At 41.4% G+C, this 25,869-nt stretch overlaps 2 protein-coding genes across 7 annotated transcripts in view; one reads left to right on the top strand and one right to left on the bottom strand.

Moving 5' to 3' along the window:
* KBTBD2 (kelch repeat and BTB domain containing 2) overlaps positions 1-25,869 on the top strand; it is a 65,340-nt gene that overhangs the window by 730 nt on the left and 38,741 nt on the right. For both annotated transcript variants that reach the window (XM_038557283.1, XM_038557284.1), the window contains exons 2-7: positions 3,331-3,361; positions 4,467-4,596; positions 10,411-10,502; positions 11,955-12,016; positions 12,952-13,323; positions 20,723-20,806. In XM_038557283.1, coding sequence (XP_038413211.1) covers positions 3,331-3,361; positions 4,467-4,596; positions 10,411-10,502; positions 11,955-12,016; positions 12,952-13,150 — 514 coding nt within the window. In that variant the 3' untranslated portion in view covers positions 13,151-13,323; positions 20,723-20,806. The remainder of the gene's footprint in view (positions 1-3,330; positions 3,362-4,466; positions 4,597-10,410; positions 10,503-11,954; positions 12,017-12,951; positions 13,324-20,722; positions 20,807-25,869) is intronic.
* LOC100686198 overlaps positions 19,297-25,869 on the bottom strand; it is a 35,718-nt gene continuing 29,145 nt past the window's right edge. For 4 of the 5 annotated variants that reach the window (XM_038557268.1, XM_038557269.1, XM_038557266.1 and 1 more), the window contains 3 exons: positions 22,512-24,434; positions 20,374-20,467; positions 19,297-19,464 (listed from right to left, as the gene is read on the bottom strand). In XM_038557268.1, the coding sequence (XP_038413196.1) occupies positions 20,385-20,467; positions 22,512-24,434 (2,006 nt within the window). In that variant the 3' untranslated portion in view covers positions 19,297-19,464; positions 20,374-20,384. The remainder of the gene's footprint in view (positions 19,465-20,373; positions 20,468-22,511; positions 24,435-25,869) is intronic. The other variant, XM_038557267.1, reaches the window with a different exon arrangement.

Below are 25,869 nucleotides of genomic sequence, written 5' to 3'. Positions count from 1 at the left end.
TCAACTACCTTCTTCTAAATTTGTGAAAACAGTTGTGAATGGACTTTTTTTTTTTTTTTTTTTTTAAGGGAATGCCATTGCTAGTAGTAGATTTCAAAGTGTGTAGTTCTATCACATTCCTTTTCGTCTTGGCAATCAGTTACATATTTTTCAGGAATTTGGATTTCTGTTTGATTGGCCATATGTTGTTTTTGTACAACTCTTGCAGCTCAAAGGATGTATTACTGGATTATTGGATTCATAGACTGTACTACCAAACTCCCTTTGGTGTCAGTGCCTAAGCCATGGCATCAGTATTTTAAATGGATGGCTGCAGATGAACTGTATCGTTTCCTCAGCTTATGCGGATTTCCATCACTCTGCTAGGTTATGCCACCACTTTGTGTTAGAAAATATTGGGGCAGCCCGGGTGGCTCAGCGGTTTAGCACCGTCTTCAACCCAGAGCATGATCCTGGAGACCCTGGATCAGGTCCCACATCAGGCTCCCTGCATGGAGCCTGCTTCTCCCTTTGCCTGTGTCTCTGCCTCTCTCTCTCTCTGTGTCTCTCATGAATAAATAAAATTTTTTAAAAAGGAGAGTATTGTAAGCATTTGCTTTGGGAAACCACTGTACCACACCTAAGAAGTTAAGTCTATTTATGCCTACTTATTTACTATGTAGTCTTCACTGGGCAGATCCTCCTCTATCTGCCCAGAAAAGCTTTAGATTAGAGACTCATGGCATATGTCATTTACCACCTGTTAGGTTGCTTTCTTCCATTCCCGTTGCTTCAGATCTTGACCTCTGTGAGGCTGGTTGCTTCAGTCTTGGGGTTCTTTTTTTTTTTTTTAAGATTTTATTTATGTATTCATGAGAGACAGAGAGAGAGAGAGAGAGAGAGAGAGAGAGGCAGAGACACAAGCAGAGGGAGAAGCAGGCTCCATGCAGGGAGCCCGATGTGGGACTCCATCCCAGGACCCCAGGGTCACACCTTGAGCCAGAGGCAGATGCTCAACCGCTGAGCCACCCAGGTGTCCCTAACATGGATTTAGAACTGAAAAATAATCCTGCTAGAATTTGGGGTCTTCTACTCGAAGAAGATAGAACGTCTCCTTTTATCAGGACAGCTATTTAAAAACTTCTTGTCACTTCTTAGAGCAGTTTTCATTTTATATGTTTTCTGATTTTAACTAGTCATATCCTTATGCCGTTAGTTCTCCCTTCTAGTACTTAGCAACGTGCCTGGCACAATAATTGACTGGTTGCTTCTGCAAGGAGTAAGTTTTTACATGGAACCTTTAATATTATCTGAATATCAAATTTAGTTTTGCCTATTATACCTGTTCCTTTTTCGTGAGAGGAAAATACCAAATTTAGGGCTAGACCAAACAGGTTATATTCCTGAAACAATTACAGAAGTAGCATTGATTGTTCAGACAGAAATCTAGCATATACAACTCTAGAGCAGATATGAACTCCTAATAGCATATATTTGACTCCATTTTTCTTACTCCCAAGTTATATTTAGTTTTTCTTTCAGAGCTATATTAAGCTGGGCTTATACCAACAGAGCTGTAATGTAGTTACCACTGATTTCATTTTTCTTTTGCAATTAAAAAGCATTTTGCAGGCTCATGCATGTAGATGTGAGTAGAATGAAAAACAAAGATCTCTTCTATTTATAATCCTTAGTGCCTCTCCCTAGAGGCAAGGATATAACTAGTTTCTTTGCTCTCCTTGCAGAGGTACCTAAAAGGTGTGTGTGTATGTGACCATATATAGTCTCCTTCTCCCCCCCCCCCCACAAATAGAAGCTTACCAAATACATTATTTTGCTTTCTATTCCCTCCCCCCACCCTTTTTTAAAATTTAAAACTATTATGGAAATTGTCCCATTTCAATATCTAATTCACTTTTAAATATTTATTAATGTTTATCTGTTGATAAAAGTAATACATTTTCGTTATAGAAAACCTAATTAGTCACCCTTGCTTCACCATCTGGGTGCAGCAGTGTTGAAGCTCTCACATGTCCATGTTTCTGGAGTCTTTTCACATTTTTAAGCCAGCTGCTATGCCCAGATGTCCTCAGTAAAATGTTCTTTGTAGGGATGTTGAATGGACCCATGATGTTTGGTTATCATGTTTTCCTTTATGGTTTTTCCTTATTTTCCTTTATGGTTCCCTAGGCATTCACAGTTAAAAGCCAAATAAACACCCACGTGGTGTATGTTATAGCTAGAAGTGTGTCATTACTGACAAGTGAACATGAGCATTTGGAACTAATTTTCCAGATTTGGAAACTAGAAGCCTTTTGGGGCAGTTCCGGCAGAGTGATGGGAAGGGAAAATGAATGGGGAGCATAGGGATGATGTGTATGTTCCCGTAGGAGCCTTGGGGGTCTGAGAGCTCAAAGGGAAAGTACATTCCCACCCATCATACATCTGCTTCCTCTAGCCGTGTTCTTTACTGAATGCTGCCTGTGGTCCAGGCACCTGCAGGGGTCCTGGACTCCGAGTCCAGCAAGGTCCAAAGTACACAGAGGGCTGTCGGAGAGCCGAGGGGCAGACAGCTGGCTCACTCTGCAGGCAGGGTGGGTGGGTGGGCAGGATTTGAACTGGGAGCTGCGGGGAAATGGGAGAGGAAGCCTCTAAGACAGATCACCTTCACCTCCTTCCCCTGCAACAGGCCCTTCCCTCCAGCTTTGCTCCTGCTCCTCTGCTCTGCCCCCAACCAAGTCAGTACAGATTTCTCCACCTGCCACCACCCCACCCCCATGAGCCTCTTCAATGTTGAGTAGGTAGACTGCGTGTCAGGTAAACAACCTAATTGTGACAGTTTGGAACCCTGATCAGCTCATAGGTTTTCTTCCCTCGCATTTCCCCTGCAATCTCTTGCTTTCTCTTCTTCAAAAGTAAAATCACCATGTTCAGACACCTGATTGAAATTCAGGTGAAATTGAAATTGAAATTCAGGGAATTTCAGTTCTAGATCGCCACAGGAAGTGATGTAGCATCAGGTTATTTATAGGTGATCCCGGACTGCTGGGCATATTTTATCAACCGCTTTATTTTTGTTTTTATTTTTTAAAGATTTATTTACTTATTCATGAGAGACACAGAGAGAGAGGCAGAGACAAAGGCAGAGGGAGAAGCAGGCTCCAGGTAGGGAGCCTGATGTGGGACTCCAGGATCACGCCCCCCCCCCCCCCCCCCCAACTGCTTTAGATATAATGTAGTTTTAAGGTTTTACTAAAAGCATCCTTTTTGTTTTGGCCTGCAGTTGCTTTTTGCTCACTAAAACGTATTATGTTCTTGTTAATGTTTTTAACGATGTCTTTTCTTTTCTAGCTATGAAAAACCTCCTCCTGGGCTTATCAAGGTCAGTGTGAAGTTTGTGCCTTTGGTTATTCTCTTAGATGAATTTGACTCAGTGCTCAGAGTCAGTAACTTGTTACGAACACCTGTTGCATAAGGTTTGAACATCCTTTTATGATAACGCCGCTCCACCCTGCGGATTCCAGTCAGTTCATACACTTTGGGCTGGTCCAGCCTGTGCCTTTGTAGAAATGTCCTCAGCCCTGTGTCTGTCCCTAAGAACTGGGGCCCGCACATTCCTCAGTGATCAGTCCCCTTCTCCCTCGCTCCCTCTCTTGCCGTGGCTGCATCTTCTCATAGTTGTGTTCCTCCTCTGACTTGCTGCTGGCTTCCCGAGTGTCGTCAGCTCAGAGAACAGTAGTCTCTAAGGGGACTGGAAAGTCCCCTGGTCCAGTCCCTAGTGCAAGGCACCCCCCTGTCTCCCGGCAGCACCTGGCCCCAGGGTCCAGTCTCTCTGCGGGAGGGAGACCTAGAGGGCTCAGTAGAGGCCAGGACAGCCTTCTTGCTCACATTCACTGAGAGGAAAAGATTGTTATAAAACTCTTGTATAAATTTAATGTTTATAGGAATTGCAATCAGTAGCTTAAAAAAATAACACCTTAATTGTATAATGAAGTTATTTGGTGATGAAAGCACACTTCATAAATACAGCATGTGTGAGATTGTACAACATGACTGTGGTCTCCAAGGGATAATAATCTTTTTAAATTTAACATGTTATTCTCATCATTTTAGGAACTCTTGTTTAATTCTATACTTTGCCTCATTGCACAAGGCTTTTAAGTTAATAGAAAAGTTTGTGGTCTGAATCTAATTTTTGTGATCTAGAATCAGGATTTGGAGCTCACAAATCATTCCTATGTGAACAATACTAGTAATATTTCTCTAAGAATAGCTCTGTCATGTTCCTGATATAGTTCTTCTGGTACATTTATTTCTCGTTTTTCTGTCAGGTATAATTTATCTTTCTCGCATTTGAGAGGGTAACGTAGGATGACACGGGTGTGTCCAGCCCCTGAGAAAGCCAGGCAGTGTTGTGTTCAGAAGCAGGAGGGAGAGAATTCCTGTGCTTTTTTGCCAAGTTGTGTACACGCTGTTTCCTTTTTTAGGAAGATGAGACGAAGCCAGAAGACTGTATACCAGATGTACCAGGCAATGAACATGCCAGGGAATTTCTGGCTCATGCTCCAACAAAAGGACTTTGGATGCCACTGGGGAAAGAAGTCAAAGTTATGCAGTGTGAGCATGGGAGAGTTTCAAGTAACACTCCTCAATACACGCAAGTTATACAGAGCGTGTTTACTTCTTTTTGTTGTTGTTTTAATTTGTTCTCACTGCAGCCCTGTAAAGTCAAAGTATGATCCCTGTTTTACAGTTCAGGAAGCTGACCTGCATGTGTTAGTAAGTGGTCCGAGGTGAGAGGTAGAGCAGAGCTTTGATTCCAGGGCTTCTGACTCCAAGGGCAATGGTCTTCCACAGAAACATAGCTACTTTTGGAGTTCACTCTTTGGTAATATCCAGTAATAGGATATTCTGTTGTAGAAATGCCTTGAGGGACAAGAGATGTATTGGAGGGCAGGTCCCTTTGGGTCTTGCATCATTTGCCCCCCACCAGTGGTGTTAAGGTTCCATCCATGTAACCTGAGAGGAGCTGTGGGCCCCTGAGGGTGGGTCCAGAACAGATGTGCTGTGCGTGCACACCCCCACCCCACCAGGGCTCCAGCACTTTTCCTCTAGCATAAGATGGTATTTGAAGAAAGGATACTGCTGCCTTTTAAAGACATTTATACAGAGATTCTTTATACACATAATTAAAATAGTTCCCAGTCTCTTTTTCTTCCATTTCCACTTACAGCTCTTTTACTTGGTTATTTTGATATTGTCTTCATCTGTCTAAGATCACACATACATTGCATTGATTTTTCAGGTTTAGGTGTTATTTGTTGACATTGTATGTCAACATTGTATGGATGATGAGAATTTAGCTCTTTGCTGGTCTTACCACACATGTGTACCCTTACTATTATCACATCTTCCCCAAAATGGTTTTTTCATAATTTTGGTTAGATAAGCCTTTGATGTTTTATTATGATTATATTCAGAGCTGAGTCATATAGTCAACTCATTACTTTCCTTTCATGCATCTTTAAGAATTCCCTCCTTCCCCCTGGATTAACAGTTGTCTGGTTTTTGGTGTGTGTGTGTGTGTGTGTGTGTGTGTGTGTGTGTGTGTTGTTGTTGTTGTTATTGTTTTTAGTTTCCATGTACTGATTTCTTACTCAACTTCAAATTGGTCTGAAGGTTGAATCTTAAGACCTTCAAAAGTATTCTCTTAATTTCACCCCTCTGAAAATGGTTGCTCTCATGCTTATAATCCAGGGATTTCCCTTGACTTTGTGTTTTGAATTGAATGTTTGTGTCCCTCCACAAATTCATTGTTGAAGCCCTAATCCCCAGTGGGATGGTATTTGGAGATGGGGTCTTTGGGTAGTGATTAGGATTAGATGAAGTAATGAGGTGGCTCTGATGATGTGATTAGTTCCCTTTAAGAAGAGACCAGAGAGCTTGCTCTCTCTCCATTGGGTAAGGACATACCATGAGAGGACACAGCTGTCTGCAAGCCAGGAGATTAATCTTCAGAAACCAAGAAACCAACTCTGTTGGCACCCAGATCTTAGATATCCAGTGTCTAGCACTGTGAGAAAATAAATTCCTTTTGTGTAATTAATCCAGTCTGTATTTTGTTAGGGAAAGTCTGAACTGACTAAGACAGGATCATTCTGCAGTTTCCCTTAGCTTCTTTCCTACATTGAATCTCCTGTTTCCTGTACGTGAGCCATCTTCTTTGTTGTGATAATCTCTTATGGTGGAGCCAAGATCATTAAATTGGGAAAGGACAGTCTTTTCAAAAAAAAAAAAAAACAACAAAAAAACAACAAAAACGGATATCCCCATGTAAAAGAATGAAGTTGGGCCCTTATCTAATACCATATGCAAAATTTAAGTGGATCAAAGACTTAAATAAATGTAAAACCTAAAACTATAAAATCTCTTAGAAGAAAACATAGTACAAAGCTGCAGAAAGTTGGATTTGGCAGTGATTTCTTGGATAAAACACCAAAGGTACAGGCAATAAAAAAAATGAACAGATTTGACTTCATGAACATTTCAAAATTTTGTGAATAAAAACATTATCAATAGTGTAAGAAGACAGGTGGTTACAGAATGGGAGAAAATGTTTGTAATTCATATCTGATAAGGGTTATATTTAGAATATATAGAGACCTCCTAAAAACAATGAAGAAACAAAACGTGATTAAAATTTGGCAAAGGATTTGAATAGACATTTCTCTAAAGAGGATCTAGTAAGCTCATGAAAAGATTCTCAGTGTCAATAATCATTAGGGAAATACAAACCAAATCTACAGTGAAATACCACCTTATACCCATTAGGATGACTACTATCAAAAAATCAGAAAATAACAAATGTTGGCACATGTGCAATGCCTTCAAGCTTCCCAGGAGTAGGTCAGAATTTTTGAAAGTCTTCTATGGACATCGCATTCCCCGGGTCTTTTACATTTTTAGCTGAGCTCCTATTTATCCAATGGTATCACAGCGACTGGCAACTGTAATATTAACAATTGCAGGTAATTGTTTTCAACAATTGAGGGACTGGATTTTTCCTGTAAAGTAAACTACCTGACTAGTTAAATAGCAACAACGCCCTGTCAGTGTTAGTGTGGCTTTGTGCTCTGAGGTTAGGGGTTTTTGGGGACCTTAAAACCGGGTCTTACTCCTATTGAGGGTGCAGGACTATTGCTTTTCATAGCTGTCATGGTTACAAGGTTGCTGATTTCCAAGATTATTATGGAAATTGGAAGAGAGGGTTGGGAGTAAGCCTGGTTAAAATGTCAGAAATCCTGCTGTTCTTACCAAGCTTCACTAGCTTTTTTTGAATTAATGCTCCTCAGATTGTGGCAAACCTTTAGTTAATTTCCAGGGTTTCAAGTAAGTTGATTTGGGCAAGTTTGCAACAATTTTCAGTAGTTTTTTAAAAAATATTTTATTTATTTATTCATGAGAGAGAGAGAGAGAGGCAGAGACACAGGCAGAGGGAGAAGCAGGCTCCTGATGCAAGACTCGATCCGATCCCGGGACCCCAGGATCATGCCCTGGGCCCAAGGCAGGCGCTAAACCACTGAGCCACCGGGCTGCCCAATTTTCAGTGTTTTTATGGAGGTTGTCACTTGGCCATACTTGAAGTGCTTCCTAGCTTATTCTCTCTTTTTTGTTTTTTTTTTTTTTTAAGATTTTATTTATTTATTCATGAGAGACACACAGGCAGAGACTCAGGCAGAGGGAGAAGCAGGCTCCATGCACGAAGCCTGATGCGTGACTTGATCCCAGGTCTCCAGGATCACACCCTGGGCTGAAGGCAGTGCTAAACTGCTGAGCCAGCCACCTGGGCTGCCCAGCTTACTCTCTTTGAAAAGAATCCTCTTCATATCCTTTTTATGGAGTGTCAGGAAGGAAATGAAAGCAGGTAAATGCACATAGTCTGTCATCTTTACCCAGAAGTCTACAGCTTTTTTTTTTTAAGTTTGAAAACCACTGCTGTTTTATGAGGTGGTTACTTATATTTCAATTACCATTTTTTTTAGAAGATTGTATTAATTTATTCATGAGAGACACAGAGAGAGAAGCAGAGAAATAGGCAAAGGGAGAAGCAGGCGCCCTGCAGGGAGCCCAGTGAAGGACTTGATCCCAGGACCCAGGGATCGCACCCTGAGCCAAAGGCAGATACTCAACCGCTGAGCCACCCAGGTGCTCCCTCAATTACTATTTTTAAGTAAAAATTTATTATTTAGTTAGTTTAGAGAGAAAGAGGGAATAAGCATGCATGAGTGGGGGAAGGGGCAGAGGGAATCTTTTTTTTACAATTTTATTTATTTATTCATGAGAGACACAGAGAGATTGGGGCAGACATAGCAGATGGAGAAGCAGGCTCCCTGTAGGGAGCCCAGTGCGGATTCTGGACTTATCCTAGGACTCCAGGATCACAACCTGAGCTAAAGGCAGACTGTCAACCACTGAGCCACCCAGGTGCCCCAGAGGGAGAGAGTCTATTTCATAGACTACCTGCTGGGTCCAGAGCCCTACTGAGGGCTTGATCTCATGACCATGCATTCATGACCTGAGCCAAAACTAAGACTTGGATGCTTAACCAAATGTGACATGCAGGTGCCCTTATTTCAGTTACCACCTTATAGTTACTTGCATTGACTTGGAAAATAAGTGTCTGGGTTGGGACCAGAGCCAGTTTTACTCACTTGTGATTTTCAGGGGCCTGCAGCAGACACAATGATTTGTTGATATGGTCATATGATTTTGTGAAATTCTCCAGGGCAAGACTTTTTTTTTTTTCCTAAAGAGTCCTTCCCCCATATTTTTAAGTCAGGCCCCACAAAATTTGGACTCAACCTAAATGGGATAAAAGACCCATGTACATGTACACACTTTCATTGATTTTATTGATTGTAGTGTTATCTAGAACAGTTGTACTCAAACTTTATTTTTTTTAATATTTATTTATTATTTATGATAGACATAGAGAGAGAGAGAGGCAGAGACACAGGAGGAGGGAGAAGCAGGCTCCATGCCAGGAGCCCGACGTGGGACTCGATCCCGGGACTCCAGGATCGCGCCCTGGGCCAAAGGCAGGCACTAAACCACTGAGCCACCCAGGGATCCCCTAGAACAGTAGTACTCAAACTTTAACATGTCTATAAGTCACCAATTAATCTTTTAAAATTGTAGTATGTTTCAGTATTTCTGGGATGGGTCAAATACTGTGCATTCTAACAATCTTCTGTGTGTTGCTGATTTTGTTTGCCCATGAACACATTTTAAATAAGGATCACCTTTGCTTTAACACTAAGAGAATTTTGAACACAAAGACTTTGGTTTGAAGGAGTACAATCCTTCTTTCCTGAACTTGAAATATTGGGGAAGTTAAAGACAGGGACAGCTCAGAGGCAACCAATAAAGAATCTCCAGATTTCATTCTTTTTCAGTGGTTTCCTGTATCCTATCCTCAAAATTAAACAGGAAAAACTTCCCTTCTCTTTCACTTCATATTTGAGTAGCCGCCAGCATGGGGCAAACCTGAAAGATCTTAATCCCTCTCCCTGCTTCCTGACTTCCTTGGTTGGAGTTCCTTAATGTTCAAACACAAGGTCTCACTTAGCTCACTTTTCTCATATGACTTCCTGATTTGCCTCAAATCCTGATGGTTCTGAGAGGACGAAAACAGGTGAGAGATGTAACAAGGGTCTCACCCATTCCTGCTTTGTTCACCACTTCATTTTTCCCACACATCAACGCCTAATGTCAAGTCATTAGTCATTGAAATTCCACGAAGGTGCATGTTTCTGTCTTTTGCCCTAGAGCGCGTGTAAGCATTTTCTTATTGTATCTCCTCTCAGTTCCTCATCAGGGCTTCCTGCTTCTAATAACAGATCTTTTTACAAAGGACAATTTTCCTATTCAGCAGGTAAAGCTATATTAGAGTACTAATGGAATTAATATTTGAAGATAATTTGTGATCTGTTTTAATTAAAGGTAAGAGCTTTGTGTGGTGGTTAAATCAGAGAAATGTGTGGTGGTTAAATCAGAGAATGAAGCTGTTAGCTCTAGTGTCTAAAATGGTAAATGAGAATCAGAAGTCACTTGATACATAGAAGAGACCTACTCTTTGAAAAATACAGTAAGCTACACACACACACACACGCAAACTCACTCTTTACAATACTTTTACATTGGATTACTGAATACCTATCTGATGAGATAATATTTCTAAAGCTACACTAATAAAAGTTGTTTGAGGAAGCAGTTAGTTTCCCTTTATTTTCTAGGATCTTATGTGGTTCATTCACTCATTGTGTTAGCTTCTGGAATTAGAGTATAATGAAGGAAAACTTTTAATGTGATCTACTGATTCTTCATTAAATGAAATCTTACAGAAATATTTCCTTTTTTCTTTGTTTTTAGGTTGGCGTTGTAAACGGTATGGTCACCGAACAGGCGACAAAGAATGTCCTTTTTTTATCAAAGGCAACCAAAAGTTAGAGCAGTTCAGAGTAGTAAGTAGAACTCCACCTTGTCAATTTACATTTTTTAGAAATAGTGAATATTAATGAAACAGGCTGTAGTCAGTGAACTGGAAGTTTGCATAAAATATATTCCCAGAAGTTTTTTGGTCAGAGTATCTGGTGTTGACTACATCTTTTATTAAATTACATTTATTGGGATCCCTGGGTGGCTCAGCAGTTGAGCGCCTGCCTTAAGCCTAGGGCATGATCCTGGAGTCCTGGGATCGAGTCCTACATTGGGCTCCCTGCCTGGGGCCTACTTCTCCCTCTGCCTGTGTCTCTGCCTCTCTCTCTCTCTCTGTGTCTCTTGTGAATAAATAAATAAAATCTTTAAGAAAATTACATTTATGTGACAGATTAGTTAACAAAACCCAACTTTTTATTAAAGTGTTATTTGCTTTTACCTTGGGAATAATGATTCTTTTTCTAAAGCAGATTGTTATTTATTCAGTCATTTGTTTTAGCTTATATAAAAAATCATGTTTTATAACTAAAATTAGAGTTTTAGTTTCCCAGTCTTTAAAGACCAGATGTCTTTAAATTAGAAGCTAGAAGTGTGTATATAAATTATATATGCACTTTAAAAAAAAGGATTTTATTTATATATTTGACAGAGAAAGAGAGAGCACAAGGGGAGCAGCAGAGGGAGAGTGAGAAGCAGACTCCGTGCTGAGAATAAGGGGCTCAATCCCAGAACCCTGGGATCATGACCTGAGCAGAAGGCAGACGCTTAACCAACTGAGCACCCAGGCACCCTGACCACTTGTTCTTCTTAATACTATCTCTTGGTCATCTCTCCAAACAGAACAAAGAAAACTACCTCGATATTTCTACCTTGAAAAGTATTTCATGTTTCTGCCATGGCATATGTTCTTATAAAGGGTATTTAAATTGTAATCTATGTTTTTCTAATCAGAAAATCCTTTGTTACAGCTTCAGTGGGTTTGCAGCGAAAGTAACCCCTAGGAAGGATTAGAACTTCATTCATTCATTCATTCATTCATTCCTTTATTTTATTTTATTTTATTTTATTTTATTTTATTTTATTTTATTTTATTTTTTATTTTATTTATTTTATTTTATTTATTTTATTTTATTTTATTATTTTATTTATTTTATTTCATTTTATTTCATTTTATTTCATTTTATTTCATTTTATTTTATTTTATTTTATTTTATTTTATTTTATTTATTTTATTTTATTTTATTTTATTTTATTTTATTTTATTTTATTTTATTTTATTTATTTTATTTTATTTTATTTTATTTTATTTTATTTTATTTTATTTTATTTTATTTTATTTTATTTATTTTATTTTATTTTATATTTTAGAATATGTTAAATATAAAATTACACCAAACTGCTTTCAGTGAAATATGAATTTTTATTTAGCTGATAGTCCATGGAGCCTAACAGAACTGTAACCTTTTGTCATCCTCAAGGCACATGAAGATCCCATGTTTGACATCATCCGAGAGAACAAAAGACACGAAAAGGATGTAAGGTGAGATGGTTCTAATGATACCAATACCCTCTTAAGGTCTGAAATTATATAAAGTTGGAAACACCCCTTCTAGTATTAGATGAGTGGTTTGGTAACTATGGTACTTTAGCTGTGAAATATTTGGAAGGCAGGAGTAATCACAGAAAGGCCAGTGGGTGGGGAATGGGCAGGCCAGCCTTGTTCTACTTGGGTTAGCTTAAAGCAGTGGGCTTGGCTGCTCCTGCTCACACCACTGATGGATGCTGACTTAGTTTCAGTGTCTGAGCTATTGTTAAAAATTCGCTTTAGACAAGAATAAAGATAAGGTGAATGAAGAGGAGGGTTGGTTCTTCTCAAACTGGTTACATGGAATTCTAAGTGTTTAGGGAGATAGATTACCTAGTGTGACCTTGAGCAGCTGTGGGTGGGAGGGTGGGGTGTGATGAAGGAAGGTAGGAACTTGTCCGAAGTTCTGTACTAAGGACTGGAGAAACATGCAGAAGAATTCAGGATGATGAAGAGACTACAGAGTGACTTGTACACTGGTTACCGTCACGTCAGAGAGGCATGGGTGTGAACAAGAATGGGGAAGACATGCACAAATAAAAGTGAATACTGTCTTCAGTAAGGTGGTTATTCGTGATGTTTTTTTTTTTTAACTCTCGCTGCTGCTCTTATATCTTTTTTTTTATTTTAAACATTTTTCTTTTAAGATTTTATTTATTTATTCATGAGAATGCACAGAGAGGAGAGAGAGAGGCAGAGACACAGGCAGAGGGAGAAACAGGCTTCATGCAGGGAGCCCGACGTGGGACTCAATCCGGGGTCTCCAGGATCACACCCTGGGCTGCAGGCGGCGCTAAACCGCTGAGCCACCAGGGCTGCCCTCTTATATCGTTTTTATCTGTGTTTCTTTTCAGAGTTAAATATGGTTTTGGTTAATCTTCTCTGTGTAGGATACAGCAGTTGAAACAGTTACTGGAGGACTCTACCTCCGAGGAAGATGGGAGCAGCTCCAGTTCCTCAGCATGCAAAGAGAAACACAAGAAAAAGAAGAAGAAAGAAAAACATAAGAAAAGGAAGAAAGACAAGAAGAAGAAGAAGAAACGAAAGCATAAGTCTTCCAAGTCGAATGAGAGTTCAGACTCGGATTGATGAGGACTTGACTGGTTCAGCATTGTCTCCCCACAGATCAGACACTGTGGCCAAAGACCAGAGGCCACGGTGGAGGCGGGGAGGACGAGGAGGGAGCCGCCAGAGAGCAGGGGATTCGACGTCACCCATGTGAATCCTCACCTGCCTTCCAGCAAAGATGTGACCCCAGGAGGGTGAGTTGTACCTTCCCAGGCGCTGGCTCTGGACAGCAGCTGATCTCAGGCAGGAAAGCTTTGTTCAGTGCCCTCCTCCCGCTGAGCCCCGAGGTTTGTGATTCCTTGGAGGGGCCTGTGCCGGGGCAGCTGGACTGGGGATGAGCTCTGAGGAAGCTCCAGGTGCTGCCCCATCCTCTCCCACCCCCCACCAGGGCACTACTTGGTTCCCAGAGACTTCAGGCTTGACTTTTCTCTGTTGTCAGGATAATAAAAGTTCATTATTTTGGGATCCCTGGGTGGCGGAGCAGTTTGGCGCCTGCCTTTGGCCCAGGGCGCGATCCTGGAGACCCGGGATCGAATCCCACTCATGCTCCTGGTGCATGGAGCCTGCTTCTCCCTCTGCCTGTGTCTCTGCCTCTCTCTCTCACTGTGTGCCTATCATAAATAAATAAAAATTAAAAAAAAATAAAAAAAAGAAAGAAAAATCTATTCCATAAAAAAAAAGTTCATTATTTTATTTATTTAAAAAATATTCATTTATTTTTGAATCACAATATACTTACATGGTCCAAATTTAAAAGGTACACAAGGTTTAATCAGGGAAAACCTTCCTCCTGTCTCCCCCAGCCACTCAGTTTCCCTTCCCCAAGGGCTAATGTTACCAATTTCTTGTAAAGTCATCTGGAAATACTTATGTATCAAAAATTTTTTTCTCTCTTTTTAGTATAGTATAAATATATGCACCATTGTTTTTCATTTTTTAACCAAACAATATAAAGCATGTTGGGCCTTCCTATACTCAAAGACCCATATTCTTAAACCCCTGGCATGATTGCTTGAGTTTTTTGTTTTTTGTGGGGGTTTTTTTGAGGAGTGAAATACACTGTAATAACATTTAAAAATCATGTGTTTGACTTGCTTAGATCTTACTGCTATTTTCCCATGACTATTCCCATCACTTACTGCTATTTTCCCAAGACTATTTTCAGAATAGTAGATTCAGAATACTTTTAAGGATATAGAGGTTACTGTGTTGGGCCAACTACCCCCATCCCCAAGTTCATCTCATCCTCTTGGCTAAGTATAGCCCACCTGAGAACTTCTCTCTTTGTGCCACAGCTGAGGCAGCTCAGCAGCTTGGGGTGGTGCCCACAGCTAGGGGAGGGTGTTTGTTCCTCCCTTGAGCCAAAGTGGAGCCAGATCTTGCTCATAAGCAAGTGGTCCTCCTTCACCAGCGTCTGTTGCTACTTACATCATTCAGGTTCCCAGGAACACATTATTCTTACTTTTTGCCACTTTCCCTGAGGACTCCCCCCTCTTTTTTTAGTATTTTAATTTTTAAAAAAATATTTTATTTATTTATTTGATAGACACCAAGCATGCTTGCATGGGGGGAGGGGCAGAGGGAGAGGGCGGAAGCAGACTCCCTGCTGAGCAGGGAGCCAGATGTGGGGCTCAGATCCCAGGACCCCAGGATTATGACCTGAGCTGAAGGCAGACACCTGACTGACTGAGCCACCCAGGCACCCCAGATTCCCCTGTCTTTAAGGAATGAGTGATGCAGGCCAGGTTGACTCCTCCAGCTCTCTTCAGTAAGTGGCCCTAGTCTTGGCCTTATTTACAAAGTTTACCTGAGTAACACAATTGGCCCAGATTGGAATGGCCAGGATTTGTTATTTCTGAAAACTCTAAGGCCAGTTAATTCAGCCATGTCTTACACTTACCCTTGGCATCCTAGCTCAGCATGCAGCAGGAATTCACCCTCCAGGAATTTTTTCTCATGCAGGAAACCCATTCATGATAAACGTTCAGTTACAATAGGGGAGAATAATATCGATAATTCTTGACTTATGGGGCAGCAAAATCACCTGGAGTGGTTGTTAAAACAGACTCCTGGGTCTTAACTCCTAGAATTTTAGGTCTGGAGTGGACTGGAGAATTTGCAATTGTGACAAGTGTCCAAATGATACTGATACTGTTGGTCTGGGGGCCAGACTTGCAGAACCACTGCTCTAAGTGTTAAACCTCTTCCTGAAGCCTCCTTCCTCTTCCTGTTGTAATCGGGATCTTGCCATCCACTGCATCCCTCTTTGCAAGTTAATTCCCGTCTCTATTCTCGCTTCAGGTTTCTGGCCTAGTTTCCATGGTCCTTTGTTCGGTCTGACATCCCTTGACCTGTAGTCCTTTTCTCCAGTTTACCCACAAGAACCTCAAACTAACCTCTTCTTCCTCTGCTCCAATTCCCAGACCACTGACCCTATAAAGCTGAACAAAGTTCTTCATCCTAAAATCTCTCCTTTCAGACCCAGTACTCTCCAGTCCTATATAGAAAAGGAAGAAAAAAAAAAAAAAAAAAGAAAAGGAAGAGAAGTCACCAGACCTCCTTTTACCAAGGTATCTATCTACCTGTCATTATGGTGGTAGTAGGCACAATTATAAAATAGCCTCCAAGATTTTTTGCCCAAATCTGTAGAACTTGTTACTATAATGGATTTTCTTTTTTTTTTTTTTTTTTTAATTTTTATTTATTTATGATAGTCACAGAGAGAGAGAGAGGCAGAGACACAGGCAGAGGGAGAAGCAGGCTCCATGCACCGGGAGCCCGACGTGGGATTCGATCCCGGGTCTCCAGGATCGCGCCCTGGGCCAAAGGCAGGCGCCAAACTGCTGCGCCACCCAGGGATCCCTTTTTTCTTTTTTTAATTAAAAAAATTTTTTTTTTAATTTTTTTAAATTTAAAAAAATTTTTTTTATTTTTATTTTTTTTAAATTTTTTTTAAGGTGTGATCTTTTTATTTTTTATTTTTTTTAAGGTGTGATCTTTTATGCCAGTTATTATTCTACAGGATCATTGCAGCTCAGGAGCTCCCAGTGCAATTGGTGAAGGCCTTTGTTATTATTTCTGCATCACATCCGTACTTCTTCTCTATACATAATCATGCTTTCTTTGCCCCTTCTGAGATTTTATTCCCTATAGCACTCTCCAGTCAATTTCCTGCACACAGATCTTCATGTCAGAGTCTGACCTTAAGGGTGGTCTATGGTCTACTCAGGTTTTTGACCTACAGACCTATGAGATAATAAATGGGCATTGTTTCTATCTTTTCACTTTTTAAAAAATTGTTTTTTTTTTTTACAGCTGTTTTACATTCACAATATAATTAAGCAGAAACTACAGAGATTTACCATGTATTTTGTCCCCACATACCCACAACCCCCCTCTCTTATTTCAACACCAGAATGGTACACTTGTTACAGTAGATATCCTACGTGGCACATCCTACCTCCCACAGAGGTTTCTGCTGTGGTTGTTATGATTTTCCAAGTCCGCCTGTCTGCAATTTTCAGGTTAGGGGTTTTGCTGTGACCTCAGTTCTTTGACAAATTTAGGAAGATTTGATCATTTTTAGTTCTGCTTTTACTTTTACTTCTTAGGACAGAGTGAAGACTTACCTCCTTAAGTGCCAGTCCAGAAATCAGAAGTTGGTGGATATTGTTTTAAGTCAGTACATTTGTGGAAATTAGTGATTGCCCCACATGTCTAGAAACTTCTTTAGGGCAAAGACCACCATCTTTCTTGTTGCATGTTCTAGTCTCAGCTTCCTTTTTTTTTTTTTTTTAAGATCTTATTTATTCATGAGAGAGAGAGAGGCAGAGACACAGGCAGAGGGAGAAACAGGCTCCATGCAGGGAGCCCGACACAGGGACTTGATCCTGGGTCTCCAGGATCACACCCTGGGCTGAAGGCGGCACTAAACCACTGAGCCACCCGGGCTGCCCTAGTCTCAGCTTCTAACACAATGTGTCACACATAGTGGTGTTCAATGCAAATTTATTAGAAATACAGTTACATTCTCCAGTTGAAACCTGATATGGAAATTGTAATGGATTCTGTGTTGTGCCACTAGTATCTGCCTCTTAATTCCCACCCTGACTTTAGGACTAAAGTGTTTACTTTCCCACCTGCTGGGATGGTTAACAACTGACAAGTTGCAACTGACTTCCCCTTTCCAGGGATCTTTCTTGAAGAGAGTCACAGTACCCAAGGTCATGCCTCCTTTCTAGGGGCATCCTGCATCAGTGACTGGTCAGTGCAGGGGTCTAAGTATGGCTTCTTACTCTTGTTGAGATAGTTCTGCAGCATCATTGCAGCTCAGGAGCTCCCAGTGCGATTGGGCAAGGTCTTTGTTGTTACTGCATCACATCCATATTTCTTCTCTATGCATAATCATGCTTTCTTTGCCACTTCAGAGAGTTTGTTCCCCATAGCACTCCCCACTAAATTTCCTGCACACAAATCTTCATGTCAGAGTTTAACCCTAAGGAACTCAGTGTGTCATGGGGTCCAATAACCACTTGGGAAAATGAAAGGGAAGGTGTTGTCAGGATGTACCCTTCATTTTGGACTTCGTTTACCAGACTTACTCTTGACTTCTCATCTAACCTCTAGAATAAAGGTAAGACTTTGGGAGGGGTTACAAAGCAGGCAAAGTGTTGATTGGACCATCCTCCTCTTTTTATGCTTGCTCTTCCATATACCAGTATTACAATCTTCCCCCCCTTCTTGGGTCCAACGTCTTCCCAGTAGCCAGAGAGCCCAAGTTATGGTCCATTTAAGTGCCTTAGTTCACCAACACTTGAATCAAAAAAGTGATGAGATTCAACTCATACTAACACATTAATGAAAACCACACTTTTAACTTCTCGTGGGGATTTATAGGTAAATGAATCAGATTGTTGGGGGGGGGAGTCAGAGTAATGGAATGCCTTCCTGGCTCCCAGATAAGAAGTTGGATTATATGGATCCAAATCTTCCTTATTATTCAGTTACTCCAGCCAGTGCATTCCTAACTCAGCCTCCCCATTTCAGTTATGTTCTGGACTTGGAATGATGGTGGGAACACTCACAAGGCTAAAACTGTTCATATAAATTCACAATAAGCCATTCATTTACAAATATTTGAGTGCTATGATGTCTAACTATTCCATGGAGGTACTATAGCAGTAAGGAATACAGGATATCAAGGGTGAAAACTCTTTCATGTAACTCTCCCATGTGGGCATATCACAAACTATGAAAGTGAAAAATGCAGGTGTTACTAAACCACAGAAAAGTCCCATACTCTAGCCATGGATGGGGATGGGCGTCACAGATATTTTCTTAGAGTATCTACGTAATATTTTAGGTAGGGGTTAGGTGGGAGGTAAGTCACAAACCTTGTAAGACCAGCTTTAGAAACCGTATTATCTTTTGCTTGCCTTTTTGCATCTCATGCAGTGTTACTGCTTTGTACCATCTCCTTAACCCATCATGAGAGTTAATTTTGTTAATTAATTTTGTTACCGTAGATGTTAGAAATAGTTTAAAAACATAAAAATATAGTAAACAAATAGAATTAACTCATCACTGGGCAACTCAGAGGGTCAGAGTTGATCCATTCATATGCATCACAATATTCGTAGAATCGCCCAGAGTGTCCTTCTAGGAGGCAACGCTAGCCTTTCTACATCTGCCCTATCTTACAAATACCCTTAGGACAGCCTTCATCCACATAGAAACATTTTAGCACTAGTCACAGACTTAACCTGTGCCACTTATTTGGGAAAAGATTTGTTCCACAAATTGACCATATAGGTGGTAGGCTCTGGGTATAAGGAACTCTTATTTGCCTAAAGTTCCCCTTGTTTCTGAGTGTATGCTGGAAGTCAATAACATACTACAACCCACCAATGGATATACTGATCAGTGAAAATACTATAAAGAAAATAAGGTCAGTCTCTATCTTCAGGGTAGTTGCTGTTTATGGCAAATCCTTCATCTATTTATTCTGTCCTCAACTCCACCATCCTTTTCCCCATATTTAAAGGTCCCTGGAGATTACAAGACAGCAATATACACGGCAGAAGTATTCATGAATGACCCAACTTCACTGATGGTGTTATCAGTGATGTGGCCATTATGAGAGGGGAAGAAAATGCTTGAGAATCCCACACATATGCAATTCAATTTATTTGCTGTTTTATTTAATTCCAAAGGCTTTATAATGTCACGTTTTCTTTTTGTTGGTATGATCGCTTTCTTAATTCAAATCTAAACCATCATGATGATGCATCACTTATTTAGTTCTTCTATATAACTGGAACGCAGTAATCTGTTTCCTATGAAATAACAATAAAAGAATTCCTTAAATTAGATATATAACAAACTCAAGATATCTTATGCAGAGAATCATTACTAATATCTTTAGTTTTCATTTTTAGGATAAAGTTAAAGATCTTAACATTTTGCCTGGGAGTGATTATCAGGCTTTCCTTCATGACCACTGCAAGGCAGGATGACATGGAAAGGGCCAGTCACCACTTGTGCCCTGACACTCCAGGCCTAGGGGCTGAAGGTGTGGCAAGGATACTCAACACCAAGACTCAGTGTGAAGAGAAACCTGTCATGCTACTAGCTCCTTAAGGGAGACCCTGAACTTCCAGTACCTAGCTCTCCCAGTTCTACACTTGGACACTTGGATAAGCCACTCAGATAACTTACATAATCCCATATAACCCACAACAGACCACCATCAACAGCACTGGGAATTAAATGTGGAAAACCACCATAAAAAACACTCCACAGGGATCCCTGGGTGGCGCAGCGGTTTAGCGCCTGCCTTTGGCCCAGGGCGTGATCCTGGAGACCCAGGATCGAATCCCATGTCGGGCTCCCGGTGCATGGAGCCTGCTTCTCCCTCTGGCTGTGTCTCTGCCTCTCTCTCTCTCTCTCTCACTGTGTGCCTATCATAAATTAAAAAAAAAAAAAAAAAAAAAAACACTCCACAGAACTGAAAGGCTTTGGCTCCAATCTACTAGTAAGCGAGGATCTATAGAAACAGGTCTAAAAAAAAAAAACAAAAACAAACAAACAAAAAAACAGGTCTATTACCCAATCAGACTGCTGCCATTTTTTACTGCCCACAAGCAATGCTAGTTTTGGAGGGCAGACTATTCACTGAGTAGGAAACCCCAAACAAATCCCTAAAAGCCAATCATGAGAAATCCAAATTGGACACAGATACCAACCTCTGTACCTGCTATTTCCTAAACTTTACAGCATCTGCCTCGAATCTGTTTGAAACTTTGTAAGGTACCTTGGTTTTCCACCTCTGACAGTTACCTGAGGGAAGAAGTGATTCATACGGTAAATAACCCAAGTTGCTTAAAAAACCAAAGGAAAAAACAAATACAAAATACATCCTTCATGAGAAATCTATTGTTTAAGATACTATTCTTTATCATTCTACAGTCCTTGGCAGGAAAATCATCACATGATTTGAAAAACAAAATAAGAGACACAATCTAGAGAATTTGGCCTGAAAATTACCATCTTAACTGTATAACCAAGAGTAAATTAAAGTTATCTTCTTCACAGGGCTGTGATAGGATGGGGAAAACTGATTCCTACACACTGATGGGAAATGACAGCAGAGCAAATGAGACTTTGAGAAGACTAAAGGTAAGATGGACAGTGTTTTGGTTTGGGAGCTAAGATTGGAACTTCAATCTCCTCAGGGGGCCCCTTATGCAGCCCATTCATCACTTGCTTCCCTTTATTTTTGCACCCCAGATATAATCATCCCCCAGGCTCCACTCTTGGTCCTTCCCACTCCTTGAGCCCCTTCCCTAATCATAGGGTAGTCCAAACTCAAGCTTCAACCAGGTCTGCATGACTTGCTAGTCCAGTCCTCCCACCAACAACCACACAGTAAAGCAAAACAACTCCCCTTCCCAAGTTTACTTTTCCAAGAATGTTATTACCATTTTCTCCTGGTACTCATGTTCAAACCCTTTTTTATTTATTTATTTTTTTTCTTAAAGAATCAATTTCATTGATGGATTCTCTGAGAATGTAGATATTTTAATTCCTATCAGAGTTAGGATCCTCATCACTTTATATCTAATGTTCAACTAAACTGACTTTAGTTTTTTTTTTTTTTTTTTAAGATTTATTTATTTATTCATGAGAGACAGGCAGGGAAAGAGAGGCAGAGACACAGGCAAAGGGAGAAGCAGGCTCCATGCAGGGAGCCCGACATGGGACTCGATCCCGGGTCTCCAGGATCACACCCTGGGCTGAAGGTGGCACTAAACCGCTGAGCCACCAGGGCTCCCCCTAAACTGACTTTATATAGAAGTTTCAGCCATACAGCTACACTTCAAACTTCTATACAGTCCCACCAGGTGAAGATGCATTGAGCACATTTCTTCCTGTCTTTTCTCTGTTCAGTTTACTTTTGGCACCCCCATATTGCCTACAGGACAAAATCTAAAAAGGAAAATATCTACTATTTTTTTTAAAGATTTTATTTAAGATTTTTAAAGATTGTATTTATTCATGAGAGGCAGAGACACAGGGAGAGGGAGAAGCAGAGTCCCTGCAGAGAGCGTGATGCAGGACTTAATCCCACGACCCCAGGATCACGCCCTGAGTCAAAGGCAGACGCTCAGCCACTGAGCCACTCAGGTGCCCCAAAATATCTATTTTAGCACCACTTTCCCAACTCCTCACAGTTCTCCCCCTGGCTGGCTGTTCTCAGGCTCAATCCCTGGAACATACTTGACCTGGCCTGGCTGTCCATTTGAGCTCATGCTATTGTCTCCATTCTCACTCCAAAGAACAGCTCCCAAATTTTTATCAAAATTCACCACCTCTACATGGGACTGCCCGTTCTTATCAACTCTACCTAGATCTATGTCCATCACTCTTTTCTCTCTCTGCCTCCTGTCCTTTCCCACCACCCAGGTCTGCATCATCTCCTATAGCTCTTTGTTTCAAATTACAATTCCTAGAATGCAGGACTTCAAACTTGGGATCTCTGCCAATCCTACAAACATGGGCACCTACAGTTGTTTAAGAACAGTCTTTCAGTAGCACCTGGGTGGCTCAGTGGTTGTGTGCCTGCCTTTGATCAGGGCATGATCCCAGAGTCCTTGGATCAAGTCCCACATCAGGCTCTCCTTGGGGAGCCTCCTCCTCCCTCTGCCTGTGTCTCTGCCTCTCTGCCTCTCTCATCAATAAATAAAATAAGATCTTAAAAAAAAAAACAAAAAACATACTTTCAAAATGGAGAAACACTATTGATCTATGGCTGCCTTTGCATCCAGGACCTAGTATGGAACCAGCAGAGACACCAAATAGGATGAGCCCATTAGTCACTTACGTTCCCAGGACTTATGAGAGGCTCTCTTGGACTCCAACCCCTCCTGCATGGCCGTCGTACATTCCCCTCGGAACCGGCCATCCTGTCCTGTCACTTTGCACACTACAGGGATGCTCTCATATTCTCCATGCTTTAACCTGTTCTTATTTCTGGTGGGCCACATAAGAAGTTGGGAAGGGAGACAGCACTCAGGTGGCATCCGGATGATCCTGCCGGCCTTGTGATAAATCTGTCCTTTTGAAGAGGCCACAGGGCCCAGTGGACTAACTTCTGCAAAGAGGCAGTCTAGCTCCTCCATTTCACCTTCAACTTCCTCTTCGAAGTCACAGTCTTCTGAATCCTCAAGAAGTACAGTGTTCGAGGCAGCATTTTCCCTCACTAAATAGCCTGTGTTCCCACTTGAGAAGTTGCTCAGGGAGGTCTGCTTCCTGCCAGTCACAGACTTTTGAATATCTGCACACTTCTTGAAGTTCTCATGCTCCTCCTCCTCAGTCTCATCCTTCCTGGTCATTTCTTCATCTGTGTTCAGTTCCCCAGTCCTGATGGTCTTTCCCTGTGAGCCCTCAGTTTTGCAGGCTGGTGAGGACTCCTCATCTTTGGAAGGCATTTGGTCAGGGGATTTCTCCAGCTCTGCATCCTGCCACCAGCTGCCATCACACTGAATCCCCGCATCTACTCCCTTGTTCATCTGGGCCAACCAGGCGGGGTTAGGAACATACTTGGGGAAGCCGTCCCTCACCACCACCTCATCCAATTCCCCACACCTGACTGCCCCTTCCTCTGAGGTCTTTCTGCTTTCTGGTGATGACTCAGGAGATTGTTCGTGTTCTGCATCCTGCCACTGGCTCATATCACATTGAATGCCTTCACTGACTTGGCTGAACTGGGCCAGAGAGGTAGGGGGAGGGACATAACTCTGAGGGCAGCTGTGCATCTCTACCACTTCACCTTCATCCACTTTCACAAGGAGGCCATGGCCCCCACTGCCATTGTCTGGCATGTTCTCCCCAAAGCTAATGGGACTCTGGGATTTGGACTGTAGGCTCAGGTCCTCAATGGCCTTATTGCTGGAGCAGAACGGCCTTTCCTGCTGGAGCTGATTGCCATCTCTAGAAGACTGGCACAGACTGGAGTTTAGTGTATCCTGGATTTCATCTCTGTCTTTTGCTTCACCTGGAGAGGACAGGAATTGGGAAACAGCTGCACAGCCTTTTTCTTTTCCCAAGTTCATGTCCCTGATGGAGCCTGACTTTACCACCTCATCATGTTTTACATCATGACACTGTTTCGACCAGATAGTGCTTTCATCATCTTTACCTGTGATGCTGTCTGCACCCTCATGACGGTTATAGAGCACACTTCTACTTTCACAAGGACTCTGTGAAATCCCACTATGCTGCACCAGGTTCTCTGGCATGGTCTTACCATAAGTTAGGTTATATAAACGGATAGTTTCCTTCAAAGTCTTCCAGAACTGTGTTACAGGGCATCCTTTGCTCTGTTCTGGCCTCGTTTTTGCCTTCTCAGGTACATAGTGTCCTTGAGGTGATATCCTGTACACGATGTTAGGAGAAGGGCTCTCAGGATGTGGCTCCTTCTGGACAACAGAAGACAAAACCCTACCTGTTGCTTCAGGTTTGCCGGCTTTTGTGTCAATATTAGAAGTCAGGATACTGGTCACCCTATCACCTTCTGAGTGGGTGTCTTGTTTCTGAGTCATATTTTCAGCCTGATGAGGTTCAGTCTGAGTCTCTTTCGTATTTGTTTTCTGTCCATAGCCACTACACTGCCGGAACTGTGCTGTGTTACAAAACATAGGTCTTCGGTAAAATGCAGTGGGCAACGGGGACTGAGGGATGAGGAAGCCAGGATACTCACTGAGTACCACCGAATATGGAAAATACAGACTTCCGTTTCTGAAACCTAGGAGGAGAAGAACACAGCAGTTAGCCACTCTGTGTCCTGCAGCCAGTCACAACATTCAGCCAGTATGCAGCCATGTGGCCACACCACTTGTTAACATATGCAGTTTCTTCTATGCCAGTTGGTAGCTAACGGCCTCTACTTTCTCCCTGGAGATCCTCAGGATTCGACAAGGGAAAGGGCAATGACCAGAATGGTGGGGCCTCCAGAACCTTCCTTCACCATTAAAGCAGGCAACTGAACTGATTAGTTGGTTACCAGGCCATCAGATATTCAGCATATTATGAATCACTACTACTTAGTAGTATCTCTTTTTCAAAGAGACCAAGCACCTAGTAAGCGTAATTCAGGATTGTTGTGGCTGAGGAAAGAATAATTATGTCAGCTCTTATAGAGCAAAGAAGAACAAAAGTTCTTTGTACGTACAAGCCTTTGTAAACCTGTTCATTCAGCACTGTTCATTCACATACACACATCCCGCTTTCCCCATTTTCCTCTCTTTAGGGGTAAATAGTTCAATGATGCCAATAATGCCAGACACATTTCTTTCACACAAATTCATGTGGGGAAAAGGATTGGACTTTAAAAGGCAAATGAAGTTAAAACTTCTACTTAGTATATGAAAACAGTAATTATATTCAGATCAGTGTTCATCAGACAATTTACTGATGGCTGATCCTATGAACTCAGTTTCACTCTTTTTAAGACTACATCAAAATGTCTCTCGGACCTGGCCTAATGTATTTATACATAAAAGTATATGTTCTTTTTTCTTTATAGAAAGGGAACAGATAAGTCTCAGCTTGGAGTTCAACACTGTCTAAAGAGGTTAGAAGCCAACAGAAAGAAATTCATGAGTCTGATAACTTCCCACCACAAAAGTTGTACTATATCATACAATAGACCAAAATACCTTAATAGCAGATTCCCTTCCACTAGCATCCACCACAGGACCCTATTCAACTACCCACTGCAAAAACATAAGTGTTTGAGTTATTTTGTCCCTCACTAATCAGCAAAATCTATGGCTACTCTTTGTAATACCTTTCTCCCTCTGCTAACATGCATAGGACTTTAAGTCATCTGCCATGTTTTTACCTCAGTAACTACTACTAGAAACTTCCTTGACCCATCTTTCTGATATTTAGAAGTCTATAAACCATACTAGTTCCAGAATTCATTTATTTTCTTTCTTCCTTCCTCCCTCCTTCCCTCCTTCTTTCTTTCATTTCTTTCTTTTCATTTTTTTTGGAAAGTAATCTCTACACCCAATGTGGGGCTCAAACTCATGACCCTGAGGATCAGGAGTTGGATGCTCTACCAACTAAGCCAGCCAGGCACTCCCAGATTTGTCTTTTTGACCCAACTGTGACCCCTCACTCGAGAGACAGTATTTGAAGGGCTTGTCACTGCCAATCAGGAAATAAGGAACAAT

Source organism: Canis lupus, chromosome 14 (assembly GCF_011100685.1).
Source record: "Canis lupus familiaris isolate Mischka breed German Shepherd chromosome 14, alternate assembly UU_Cfam_GSD_1.0, whole genome shotgun sequence".
NCBI classification, from domain to species: Eukaryota; Metazoa; Chordata; class Mammalia; order Carnivora; family Canidae; genus Canis; species Canis lupus.
This window is presented reverse-complemented; position numbering and strand designations above follow the sequence as displayed.